The sequence below is a fragment of the Magallana gigas genome, chromosome 1 (genome assembly GCF_963853765.1).
Source record: "Magallana gigas chromosome 1, xbMagGiga1.1, whole genome shotgun sequence".
NCBI classification, from domain to species: domain Eukaryota; kingdom Metazoa; phylum Mollusca; class Bivalvia; order Ostreida; family Ostreidae; genus Magallana; species Magallana gigas.
Window position 1 is genome coordinate 47180008 of NC_088853.1, and position 12886 is coordinate 47192893.

At 31.1% G+C, this 12886-nt stretch overlaps 1 protein-coding gene across 5 annotated transcripts in view; it reads right to left on the reverse strand.

Moving 5' to 3' along the window:
* Positions 1 to 8292: 8292 nt before the first annotated feature.
* LOC105322070 (receptor-type tyrosine-protein phosphatase alpha) overlaps positions 8293 to 12886 on the reverse strand; it is a 73943-nt gene continuing 69349 nt past the window's right edge. For 2 of the 5 annotated variants that reach the window (XM_066068823.1, XM_066068830.1), the window contains exons 20-28: positions 12603 to 12738; positions 12304 to 12450; positions 12055 to 12148; positions 11121 to 11194; positions 10877 to 11011; positions 10432 to 10551; positions 9861 to 10003; positions 9354 to 9489; positions 8295 to 9136 (exon numbers count right to left, since the gene is read on the reverse strand). In XM_066068823.1, coding sequence (XP_065924895.1) covers positions 9059 to 9136; positions 9354 to 9489; positions 9861 to 10003; positions 10432 to 10551; positions 10877 to 11011; positions 11121 to 11194; positions 12055 to 12148; positions 12304 to 12450; positions 12603 to 12738 — 1063 coding nt within the window. In that variant the 3' untranslated portion in view covers positions 8295 to 9058. Of the gene's footprint in view, positions 9137 to 9353; positions 9490 to 9860; positions 10004 to 10431; positions 10552 to 10876; positions 11012 to 11120; positions 11195 to 12054; positions 12149 to 12303; positions 12451 to 12602; positions 12739 to 12886 lie in introns of all 5 variants that reach the window. The other 3 variants (XM_066068835.1, XM_066068825.1, XM_066068817.1) reach the window with 3 other exon arrangements.

Consider the following 12886-nt stretch of genomic DNA (forward strand, 5'->3'; position numbering starts at 1 on the left):
TGAGAAAGCTTCGTCAATAAATCAATTTAAATGAAAGTATACCAACTGCAATGTCATTATGGATATGTTTAAACCAGCTGGTTGCTTCAAGGAAAAAAAAAGTAACAGTGCGCGGAGGACGGACATTAGTTTTTTCTTAATTTATTCATGAAGGTGTTGTTTACAGATAGGATTTTAGCAATGCTTCAAATCCTTATGTTAATCACATTTTTAGGTCATTTACTGTTTAACAAAATAAAAATATATTTGGCGAGGCCGTTGTAAACTATTATAAATGGTTGAATTTACTATTCAGCAGCTTTTTTGTGATAAAATTGCATGTTCAATATTTGGTTTTTTTTGTAGATACAAAGTCTGAGCCTTCATCCGCTCTATTATCAATAATGAACCTGCTTAATCAGTGCCCGATGAGTTATTTAATCTCATGAAAAACGGATGTTCTGGCTAAACATGCCAGTGTCAATTAAAGCACAGTTGTATAAAATTCAATGCATAAAGGTCATTTACAAAAGATATACTATTTCCTACAATTTTAAATAGAGTGTCATACCCGCGAGGTAAGAGATCCACTTTTGAAAAACATTATGACGAGAAAATAAAATCTTATCATTAATTTATTATTAAAATTGGTTTATCCTATATAGATTTAATTTAATCAGATAATTTTCCTGTAAGTTTCTTCAGAGTATTTTAGAATCCCTTGGACTTTTAGCAAATTAACTTACATAATTTGAGGCAGATCTGGACCCGCCGTCACCAACTTTCCTCAAGTCAATACTCTGTCTCAAATCTGAGGTTTGACCTCAAAATTATGCACTGTTTTATATAAGGAATTGAGTTGAGAAATGAGTTGAGGGATTTGGAAATTTTGGTGAGTAGTTGGGTTTTTTCTTTTTAACAATTCAGCCTCCTTAAACCCGGTAGGGAATAACAAAACCCTACTGGGCTTTTGTTCAAAATTATAAAAATTTATAAAAAAAAATTCTCAATGAATTACATTAAGAGGGCTTGATAGTTGTAGCAATTTAAAGCGTATCAACCTCCTTCAGATGAAAGAGTTCTGTATGAAGATATATGGAAATACTTAAAAAAAAATATAAGGGTATCTTACTTAAGGCAAAAAATATCATATTTAGTAATTTAAGACAGATCCGATGAGCACTTGTAAATTGTCGACCACCAAGCCCCCTTACATCCGAGAGGAATTTCTACATCTCATGTAGGAAATTTGTTTTCCTTTTTTAGTTTTCTATTTAAGGAAATAATCAAAGGGTTAAGTGAGATTGATGGTATAATAGGTTACGATCTAGGACGAGACTTTGCTGATTTCATTATCCCATTATTATTTCATTAAGTATATAATGAATGATACCTTTTCTTGCAAAAATTTTACATTAGAAAACGATATCTGACATCTCTCTCTCTCTCTCTCTCTCTCTCTCTCTCTGATGCCGTTTAAAATTTTCCTTTCGTTATACAAGTATCCTTCTGCATGCTACAAACATGAATAGTACAAGTCATGAAGAGAGCATTATGACAATTTATTTAATGAAAATAGGATAAATTTTAATAATACAAACATATCAAACAATACATTTCTTTACAGCAGACGATGTTTAATTACGTTTTACAGAGGTATTGTAATACACAGTGTAAAGCAGACAAGTCTCTCAATGCTGGTTCACACTGGACAAACCGATCAGACACCGGTGATAATGCGAGAAACATCAATAATATCAAAGTACAGAGGTACTGATGGGAGTTGATTTTATGGATAATATTTGGTTTAAAATCAGCGCTATGTAATTCTGAATGGCAAGTAGTTTCTTAGCTGTATTTGAATGATCCAAGTTTTTATCTAATACCGGTTTAAATTTTTTGCGTTTTTCCGACAAGAAATATGAAAAAAACACAATAGGAATCATGTTGTGTAATATTTATCGATAGAATTAATTTCATCAAACTCTGTATCAGTATTTGAAATATTTAAGGAATCGAACAATATTGAACTCTTGTCTCGTTCAACTAGCCAGAGTTTATTATTGTCTCGTTCAACCAGACGCTCGGATGTCTCCGTGAATCTCCGACAACCAGAGAATCTCTCTGCTTTCGGATATATATATATATATATAATATATATATATATATATATATATATATATATATATATATATATATATATATATATATATATATATATATATATATATATATATAAGTAAATATCCTTGAAAAACAATGCTTTTGAATACATTACATTGCATTCATCGCTTGTCAGCAGTTATGATTTGTGCGTAGGTCTAAACACTGTTTCACTTCCGGTTCCCGAGTAACTGCATAAGAGAGTTGATCAAGATCAACCCCCAAAAATTGGCTATAGATTCTATCTTATGATATATCTTTCAGTCTCTCAAAAATTTCGCCATCTTAATCAGACGGGTGCAAAAATGATTTCATTAACTGGCACAAAGCTAAAAATGCAAATCCAAATATATTTTTAACAGTTCATAGAATGATGTGAAGGTATATAACAGAGAATCAATTGAAATGCTTAAAATAAAAACAAGATGGGTGGATAAGGCGTGTAAAATGCCCATACGCGATCGAACAGGCTACTGAAAAATTAAAGTGTCAATAAATCTGATGGTTTTTTTCAAATCATTTAAAAAATATGTGTTTAACGAATCATTGATTTTTAACCTATAGGTATGTTCAATACTTGGGATATGTTGACTCAAACAGGCTTATACGTATCAAAACCTGTAAATACTGTCATTTTTTAGAACTTCAAAGCATTTTCTTGTATAGAGTGGGTCTGTGCTCCATATTTTTCTCATATTCTAATTAAGGTCTATTGGAAAACAAACTGATTTCAATCAACAAAAACGTGGAGAGATGACCCACTATACATTAAAAATATCATTTTGTATCCCAACAACTGAACGTTTTGAAAAAATAATACAAGTCCGGTAGTTCGTGACCTTAGTCACACATAATATTTAAAAAGCCCACTTTGTTGTGTCTGAAATGGCTCAGTGGTTAGAGTACATGGAGAACTTCCGGTTTGCTAATGGACAGGTGAGCAAGGTGTATTTTGACTGTTCGAATACAACCAACAGCGTCTATTGTTTATAGTGAACTAATTAACTTTGTCTTCCACGAGAAGACTCTATGTATATACTTTTGTTTGTTTCACTTATTTTTTATATATTATGCTGAAAAAAGAGAGTGTAAATAGTAAATCAAGTGTGAATGGCTGCCACGTCAGGTGGTCGCCATTTTGGCGGATCAAAGAATTTGTTTGCTGGCAGAAAATACTGTCGAGAAAACACTCTATTCGTAAATGTAAAAGACAATTCCTTTGTCAAAGCTGAGGAAATAATCACATTTATTCACGAGACCTGTGGAATTGGTAGTTTATTAGCATGTGTACCGAAATCTGGGAATCTGTACGAAATAACATTAGACGGAAAAGCCCCCATACAGTACCTCCTTGAAGGGATAAAAATAGGTGACAACACTTTCGAGTGTAATGAAGTTGTACCAAGCTCGTTAGTGGTTAGTTTTATGCACCTCCCTGCATACATCGATGACAATGAAATCGAAGCAACGTTAAAATCAATGGGTGTTGAACTATTGTCACCAATCAACAGAAGGTTTTATCCAGGTACTACGATAGCCGACGGCACACGATATGCAAAAGTCAGACTACCAGAACATATGACCTCGTTTCCTTACACATTAAAGTTTCAAAAAGATTACTATCGATGTATTCACAACGGACAATTAAAAGTGTGTTCGCTGTGTTATTCTAGTGAACACCTTTTTAGGGCATGTCCAGAATTCCGATGCTTTAAGTGCAAAGAACAAGGACACTATGCAAGGGCATGTAAATCTACCAGATGTAAACAGTGTGAGGAATGGGAACACAGATGTTTGTGCAGGGTGAGTGAACACGGAGACGAAGGCGAAATCGATGAATGGGACCATGAGGTGAATAACGAGGATGACATGGATGTACACAGTGTCGGTGACGAGGAGGCACCAGAAGGGGACCAGGAAACCGGTGATCAAGAGATCGGTGACCAAGAAAAATCGCACACAGAAGAACAAAATATAGAGGAAAAAGACGCGGAGGAGACCGAAACTAGTGATCAAAACGGAAAAAGTGATAATGATAAAACGAACGAAACAAAATCCGAGAAAATACCACCTGATGTTATAGATTCCGAAATACGCGAAAGTGAAAAAGAATCATCAACCGTGGAATCAGACCTCGACACGGAAGTTACCGTTAAAAACACAAAGAAGAGAAAAGGTAAAGAGAAAAACAAAGGAAAAGCAAAGAAGAACAAATAAAATGAAAGGAATACTAAGTACTTACTTTATTTTCACAATGGTTTTTATAACCTCGTGGAATTGTAACGGTTTGTGCAATGTTGATAAAATGAAAATGGTATTTAATTTATTTGAAGATAGAAACTATGACATTGTTGCTTTACAGGAAACCCACTGGAAAGACAATTTTATTGAAAATTATAAACATATATGGAACGGTGATATATATTATGATAGCACAAACGTGTCATCTAAAGGTGTAGCATTTTTAGTGAAGAATAGTATCAAAACAAAAGTTGAAAATATAAATGGGTTTGATGGTAGATATTTACATTTAACATACAAAGAAAATGACACCAAATATGACATTATAAATGTATATGCACCAAATGATGTAAAAGAAAAAGCATTGTTTTTTAAAAATATTATTGAAATAATGCCACGTTCTACAAGTTTAATTATTATGGGAGATTTTAACAATACTCTCGCAGACATAGATAGAAATGGAAAAACTGTACATAAGTATGATCATAGTTACAAAGCGTTGATAGATATGATGACTGAACATAATTTGGTTGATGTTTGGAGACAAAGAAATGAAAAGAAAAAAGTTTTTTCAAGAAAAGTTGTAAGAGGAGATATGATTGTACAAAGTAGAATTGATTTTTTCTTGATCACAAGAATTTTATGTGCCTATGTTAGAAATATTTTTTATGTAGAAACAACAATGAGTGATCACTCTATGGTTGTTATGAATTTTAATACAGATGTGTCTGAAAGAGGTCCAGGTGTTTGGATACATAACAATTTACTCTTACATGATGAATATTACGTAAACAAAGTTCAAGAACTCATTGAAAATGAAAAACAATGTATATTATTTGAGCAATCAATTTTGGTGTGGTGGGATAATTTAAAGTACAAAATCAAAAAATTTTCAAGAAATTATAGTCAGAATAGAGCAAGAGAAAGAAATAAAGAATATTATAGAATTCAAAACAGTTTACAAAGATTGTCAGAAAGAATAGCTGATGGTGAAAGTATAAACATTGAAAATTTTGAAAAGCTTAAAACAGATCTGAGTGAATTTGAAAATGAAAAATGTAGAGGAGCTATACTAAGATCTAAAGCACAATGGGCTAATGAATCGGATAAGTGTACGAAATATTTTTTGAATTTAGAAAAGAGTAGAAAAGAGTCGAATACTATAAAAGAGTTGGTGGATGAGAATGGTGGAGTTACAGAAAATGCAGATTCTATATTAAATCTGCAGTATGACTTTTATTCTAAATTATATTCATGTGTAACAATTGATTATGATAGTAAAAACCGGTTGTTATCATTGATTAATACAAAGATTGATGACAATGATGCCGCATCATGTGATAAATGTATAGATGTTAATGAAATACAACAAGCTGTGAAAGAAATGGCCAGCAATAAAAGTCCTGGTCCTGATGGGCTGACTGTTGAATTTTATAGAAAATTTTTACCCCATTTAAAAAACATATTGTACAGACTATTTTTAGAAATTGAAAATCAAGAAACATTGTCACATTCTATGAAGATGGGTGTCATTACATTATTATACAAGAAAAAAGGTGATAAGAGATTGTTAAAAAACTGGCGACCAATTAGTCTTTTAAATGTTGATTATAAAATAATAGCAAGAATAATGTCAAATAGACTCAAACATGTGTTACCTAATGTAATTTCTAATGATCAAACATGTTGTATTGTTGGAAAAGATATAGCTGATACTTTAGTAAGTATTAGAGATATAATAGAAATGGTTGAAATGGATCAAGTGGAAGGTTATATTGTAAAAATTGATCAATAGAAAGCGTTTGATAGAGTAAGTCATGAATATTTACTAGATGTGTTACAAGCATATGGTTTTGGAGATTATTTTAGAAAATGGGTAAAAATATTTTATACAGATATTTATAGCAGTGTAAAAAGCAATGGACATTTAACAAAATATTTTCCAATTAGAAACTCTGTTAGACAAGGTTGTCCAATATCTGCATTGTTGTATGTGTTATGTTCAGAACTTTTAAGTTGTGCAATTAAATGTAACCAATTTATTAAAGGAATAGATAGTCCTATGTGTGATAAAACTGCATTAGTTTTTCAGCATGCAGATGATACAACGATAACAGTGTCTGATAAAAAATCTATTTTTCAAATATTGAATGTTTTTGAATTATATGGAAAATCATCTGGTGCCAAAATTAATGTACAAAAATCTGAAGTTATGTGTATTGGAACAGGGCAATTGTTATCAGATGATAAACAACTTATCAATATTACAGAAACAAATGTCATGAAAATTCTTGGAGTTTATTTTGGTAAAAACTTTTTGAAATGTGAAAATTTGAATTGGAGAAGCAAAGTTCAAAATATCAAACAAGTTCTTAATCTGTGGAGACAAAGATTGTTAACAATACATGGAAGAGTTAGTGTTATAAATACATTACTTATGTCTAAACTATGGTATTCATTGTCTGTAATTTGTATTCCATTTTGGGCTAGAACTACAATTCAGAAAGAATGTATTAATTTTTTATGGAATTATGGTACACACTTAGTGTCATATAAGACAATTGTCGGAGAAAAAGAAAATGGTGGTTTAAAAATGGATGATATCTATTTGAAAATGCTTTCTTTTCGACTAAAATGTTTAGCAAAATATTTTTGCACAAGAAAAGAGTTTGTATGGAAATACACTTTTAGTTATTTTTTATCAAGAATTTGTGATTTGAAAGGAGGGGTTGAAATGTTTCTTCTACAGTTGAACAAAAAAGATTTACAATGTTTACCTTGTTTTTATAAAGAAATGTTTAGTGCTTGGTATGCTGTGAAGGACAATATTGAATACAATGAACGTTTAAATGGTGTGTTTAATTACTGTTTGTTTTTTAATCCAAAAATTGTCAATCAAAACAAGACATTGTTATGGAAACATTTTATAAAAGCGGGGATCACACATATCAGAGACATTTCTTATGAAGTGATACCTGGATTTTTACCTGCATCTTTTATTGTAGAAATGATACATGAATGTGATTCTGAAGTTAATGCAAAACATATCAAAGAAGATTATAAAACATTATTATCTATTATTCCAGAAGAATGGAAAAGTGTTGTTCAAAACAATGATTATAGGAAAGAAGTATGGTTACCTACTTTTTTACTTTGTGTTGAAAATACTAATTATGTTTTTTCTTCATGCACTGTAAAAGTCTTTTATAGATTGTTGATTCAAAAATTGTTTAATCCTCCAAAGTCAAATGAATATTGGTTAGAAAAACTTAGAACAAACGATACAAAGATGCTTGATAATAGATGGATTGTACTTAAAGAAAGTGGAAAGCCTCCTGATGTTGTGGAGCTTGATTTTAAAGTTTTTCATAATGCAATTTTTACGTATGAGAAATTGTACAAAATTGGTAAATCGGATTCCAACAGATGTCCACTGTGTTTATCAGAAAGTGAAGATTTACTTCACATGTTTGTAAAATGCAAAGAAATACAAGATTTTAAAAGTAATTTTATGCTATACCATTTAGAGTCATTATTGAAAGATTGTAAAAATAGTGTATACAATGTCTTAGATATCGATGAGATATTCATCACTGCTTTTCCCAATGTTATGAAAAATGTTAACACTTTTTTTGTTAATTTTTTTCTGTCCATATGTAGATTCACAATTTATAGAAGGAGACAGCTTATGATGTTGCAAAATAACAAAACTGTGCATTTGACAAGTTTCTGCAAATATTTGCTAAGACATTATATCTATTACAACTATTATTATATGTGTATTGTGAACAACAACAGAAAAGTATTTTTTAAAAAGTTTTTGAAAAACAATCCACTGCTGAAAGAAACAGAAGGAGTATTATTGTTCATTTTTAACGAGTTTTTATTGTAAACTGTCAAACTATATATAATGCTGTGATAATAATGATGATTGTTGATGTGTAATTTGTATGATTGATCAATAAAAGATAAAAAAAAAAGAGTACATGGCATAAGCTAACCTTATATATCTAGGGTTTTTATGTTACGGGTTCGATACCACCAAAATTTCCGTCATATTTTTTTCTTATCTATTGTTAATTATATCAAAAACTGACTATAGTTAGAAATTTTGCTTTTGCAAAGTTGCATTATAATATATTTGAATAGATTTAATTGCGGAAAAAAATTTAAAATTGTATTTCAGTACTAAACCGACTGGGCATTTGCGCCATCTTATTCCCCCATCTTCTTATTCAAAATGTAATTAATCTTCTAATCAATGATATCAAAAATAAAAATAAGATGTTAGAAATTAACAGCCAAAAATCATTCAACAATAAACATGTTTATGTAACTGCAATACAGGTTCGTGGAGAGGATGGTACATGCGTACAAAGGGGAAAAAGGTGCTTGTACAAAACATGACAAGAACACAGGAAAACATAGGAAACATAGAAAACATAGAAAACATAGGAATACTGTACAGGAAATAAACAGTGCGTCAATTGAATGAATAAAACATTTCTTGCAGAGAGGATTTCTGACAATACATTCAAAGACACGTGTTTCCTTTGGCAGTAAACAGAATTAAAACAATTATACATCGAATATCGTCTACTTGATTTCTCACATTGTTTCTTCTTTTTAAATGCAAATTACAGAATTCTCACAGAACCGACATCAATATGGCGTTCTATTGATTGCTGTAAACATTCTCCGATGTTGTTTCAATGTAATCCTGCAACGTTGAATACACCAGGGAATACTCCTCCTGTCAATAAATTATACAACTAACGCTAAAATATGTTAGGACCAAACAAACATTTTATTCTGGTTTGATATTTTTCATTGTTATTACATTGATAAATTACTTAAACCAACATTACATGATGTTTCAATTGTTTAATTAGTCTGCTTGTTTTAAAATTTATATATGATATAGCTCCAATGAAAATACATAGTACATATAAAGATTCCAAACATTATACCTGTGTAGAACAGAACTCTGGTCTCCTTGTCTGTAGTTGTCGGACTGTTGTAAACACGTCAATGTTGTCATCCATAATGATTTGTTGTATGGAGTTAAACACAGCACAGAAAACACCGCATAGTGAAGCACCATCTCTGTATTAAAGAAAACGGAACAATGAAACGAATCATTTTAAAAAATCTACATTCAACTGTTTTAAGGATAAAAAATCAGCCTTATTATTCTAAATTCACATGTGATACAGGAACTATATATTATACAATTAACTAAAGGAATAGTCCTTTTACATACACTATAATTTACATCATAATATGTGCTACCATGCTTAATATCGAGGAAGAATCATTCTGGTATTTACCTCCAGTATACTAGTAATTCGTTTCAAACATATAAAACATACTCAATTTCGCGGAGGGATTTTTGGGTTATTCTCACCTTTATGATTCGTTTCAAGCTTTAAAGACGATAGTAGGCTAGAGTTTTTTGTTAGTCTGGGTTAACCTACTTGCTGACAATGGTGATTGGAGTGTCTGTGCCAAGTTTGAGAGCATATGACACCAAGTTTCTGAGACACGACGTATCTTTGGTCGTCCCGTTGGATTTCAGTGGTCCTGTCGGTTCTACAACTGTCACGGGATGGGACGTCTCCTACAGAAAGGGTAAACAAGACTTAGTCTAGGAGTAAGAAGTTAAGAGGGCTCGATTGTCGTGGCCATTTTAAGACTATATTGGTCTCCTTAAGAAGAAGAGTTCTATATGAAATTTTAGGGAAATACAAAAAAATTTAAAAGATAAATAATAAAATATGGGTTTTTTCTTTATTAAATAATAGTTTATAGCCTAAAAAATCATATCTTAAAATCCAAGGTAGGTCTGATGGTTTTTGTTGACCATTCAGCCTCCTTAAATAATAACAGTGGAAAAGAGTATTGAGTACTATGTAAAATATTTTCTTTATACAAAAGAATTCTAAATTCAAAATAAATACATGATGATATTGAATTATAAACAATATTTAATTAAAAAAGAAATGAGATCTTTCCTATATTTTAGTTCTACCATGTGTTCAACTTTACCTCCCCGTGTATGATGTTGACGGTTGTGATCTTGACCCCGGTGTCACTCTCAGACTCGTGTTCCACAACAAACGGCGGCACGTCCTTGGTGGGCGCTATTTCTGGTAACCATGTCTTGGACTACAAGAAAATAAAGGATAGGTACTGAATAGTTGTTTTGTTAGATATTGAAAAATTGAGTTATAATTATTTCAGAATGATATGATGACAAACAAGAGTAACAAGTATTCTCTTTTCTGTTAGAAAGTCCAACACGCCCAGAGAGAGAGAGAGAGAGAGAGAGAGAGAGAGAGAGAGAGAGAGAGAGAGAGAGAAAGAGAGAGAGAGAGAGAGATAGTTTAGTAAAAAAAAAAAAAAAAAGGTTTTTTTATGTTCCAATGAGCATAATTATTTCTTTTTACCACCATTTCTATTTATGTTCTTTGTTTAAGCGAGATGCACGCACCGATTGAATTTCAAGTAATGGATTCATACAGATGACTGTATCAGATTCATGATCATTGAGCAGGCGCAGGAAGTCCACAGCGTCCTCTGGTGTCGGATAATGCGTCACTATAAACGCCCTATTTTGTTGGTAGGACTGACAGAATAAACATAAATTAACAAGTTTAATCTTGAAAAATTATATATCGTTAACGTTAACAATATTGATAGTTTGTTTTTATGTTGCTCAGTTTACATAGACTTACAGACACATGGATTGCGTTGATGTAGTTTCCTCGTTTTGCGACCGATGACGTAAGGTAAAGACTGTACTTGTCCACTGGAAGAAAAAGAAAAGTGAAAACTGTTAGAAGAGAAATATTTCAAAAGAGAAACTAATCTGAAAGGGTAAAATTAAAAAAAATATATCAAAACAAAATTTTATGATTGCCATGGAAAATTCAATTAAATTCAGTTTCTAATTTCTCTCAGCCTGAAATATCTATAAAATTTTGATAGGGTGTTGGTTTATCTTGAATATCAACAAAATTTCATCAGTTTAAATAAAAAAATGTTTATTATTTTCTTCAATACTGATTTAGAGTAAAAAATGTAGAATATTGATAATCTTTCATTTCATTTAAGTATGTATTAATCATTTTTCAATAAAAGATTTTTTCCGAAGAACTAGCTGAAATATTTCAAATCTTTGAGTTCAATCCCATCTTAAAGTTTCGATCCCAATACTGCCCATTTTAAAAACTGTGTCATTTGTTAAGCAAAGTTTGTTTCTTTCTAACTTTAATAAACTTCATTTTTCAGAAACAAAATTTATTTGTAATATGTTTTGTTATCTTAATAATGTTTATTGTTGTGATTTTTTCCTACACTTTTTGTAAATCTTTCAAATTTTACCAAAGTATTTGTGTTTCTTATTAATATCGATGTTAAAATTAACTAATTTCACTTGTTCAGTATCTTAAAACAATGACTTTTATTCTCTTTACGACGAAATGTTATTCAACATTTTCATTATATTTACTCTGTTATTAGGGAAAAAATGATTATTTTTTTTTATGATTATATGTATGCTTTTTAGAGATTTTATTCATCGATCAAAAATAATCAACAATAGATGTAACTGATATAATCTTCGTTATTAACGTTTTATTGTATAATTAAAATTTGATCATTACTTACATGGTAGTATAGTATGTCCTTTCTTGTCTGCAAAATGCTGTCTAGACATCTTGTAATCTGTACCAGTGTACTCTGGTCGTGTTTTCATCAATTTCTATAGAATATATAAATAAACTACTTTTACAACGCACGAAATACGTCACATGCTCCTAACCACAAAACCAAGTCTACATTTACAAAAACTATAATATGTAACTCCAAAGTCTGCTTCTACAAACAATAAAAAGGAATATCTTTGAAAGTGGGTACTTCAAATTCCTTTCTGATGACGGTTTGATTGGCTGGGCGATCTCTAGCCAGACTTTGGGCTCTCTCCGTGAACTCAGGCAGACTCCGTGTCTCAAAAGCCGCTTTAAATTCCTCGTTTAGCGCCAAAAATATCGTCATGTACTGCTCCTAAAAACAAAATTATTTATAAAGAAATTTAAAAAAATATATCTTCACTATAAATTGAGCAGTCGCATCAGGCTTGAGCACGATTACGAAAAAATGTAATCGATTAATAAGTCTCCATGTAATAAAGTTTCAACTTTTCATGACAGACTTACATAAGTTTGGACCATGTTCATTCTGTTTGCTCTCATGATCTTGACATACTCCGCTACATTGATTTTACCGGACGCTTTACCCGTCTTGTATAGAGCATCCAGCGCAATGTAGGTTCCTGTGCGACCTATCCCTGCGCTACAATATGTAAAGAGGAATAAAACGACTCTTGTAACATTTTCCGTTTGACTTATCCGATTATATAGCACTTTAGAATGTCTGTATTAACAGGCTAATTTATTTAATCAAAGTGACTACTACATAAAAATCATTCTTGATGATCGAA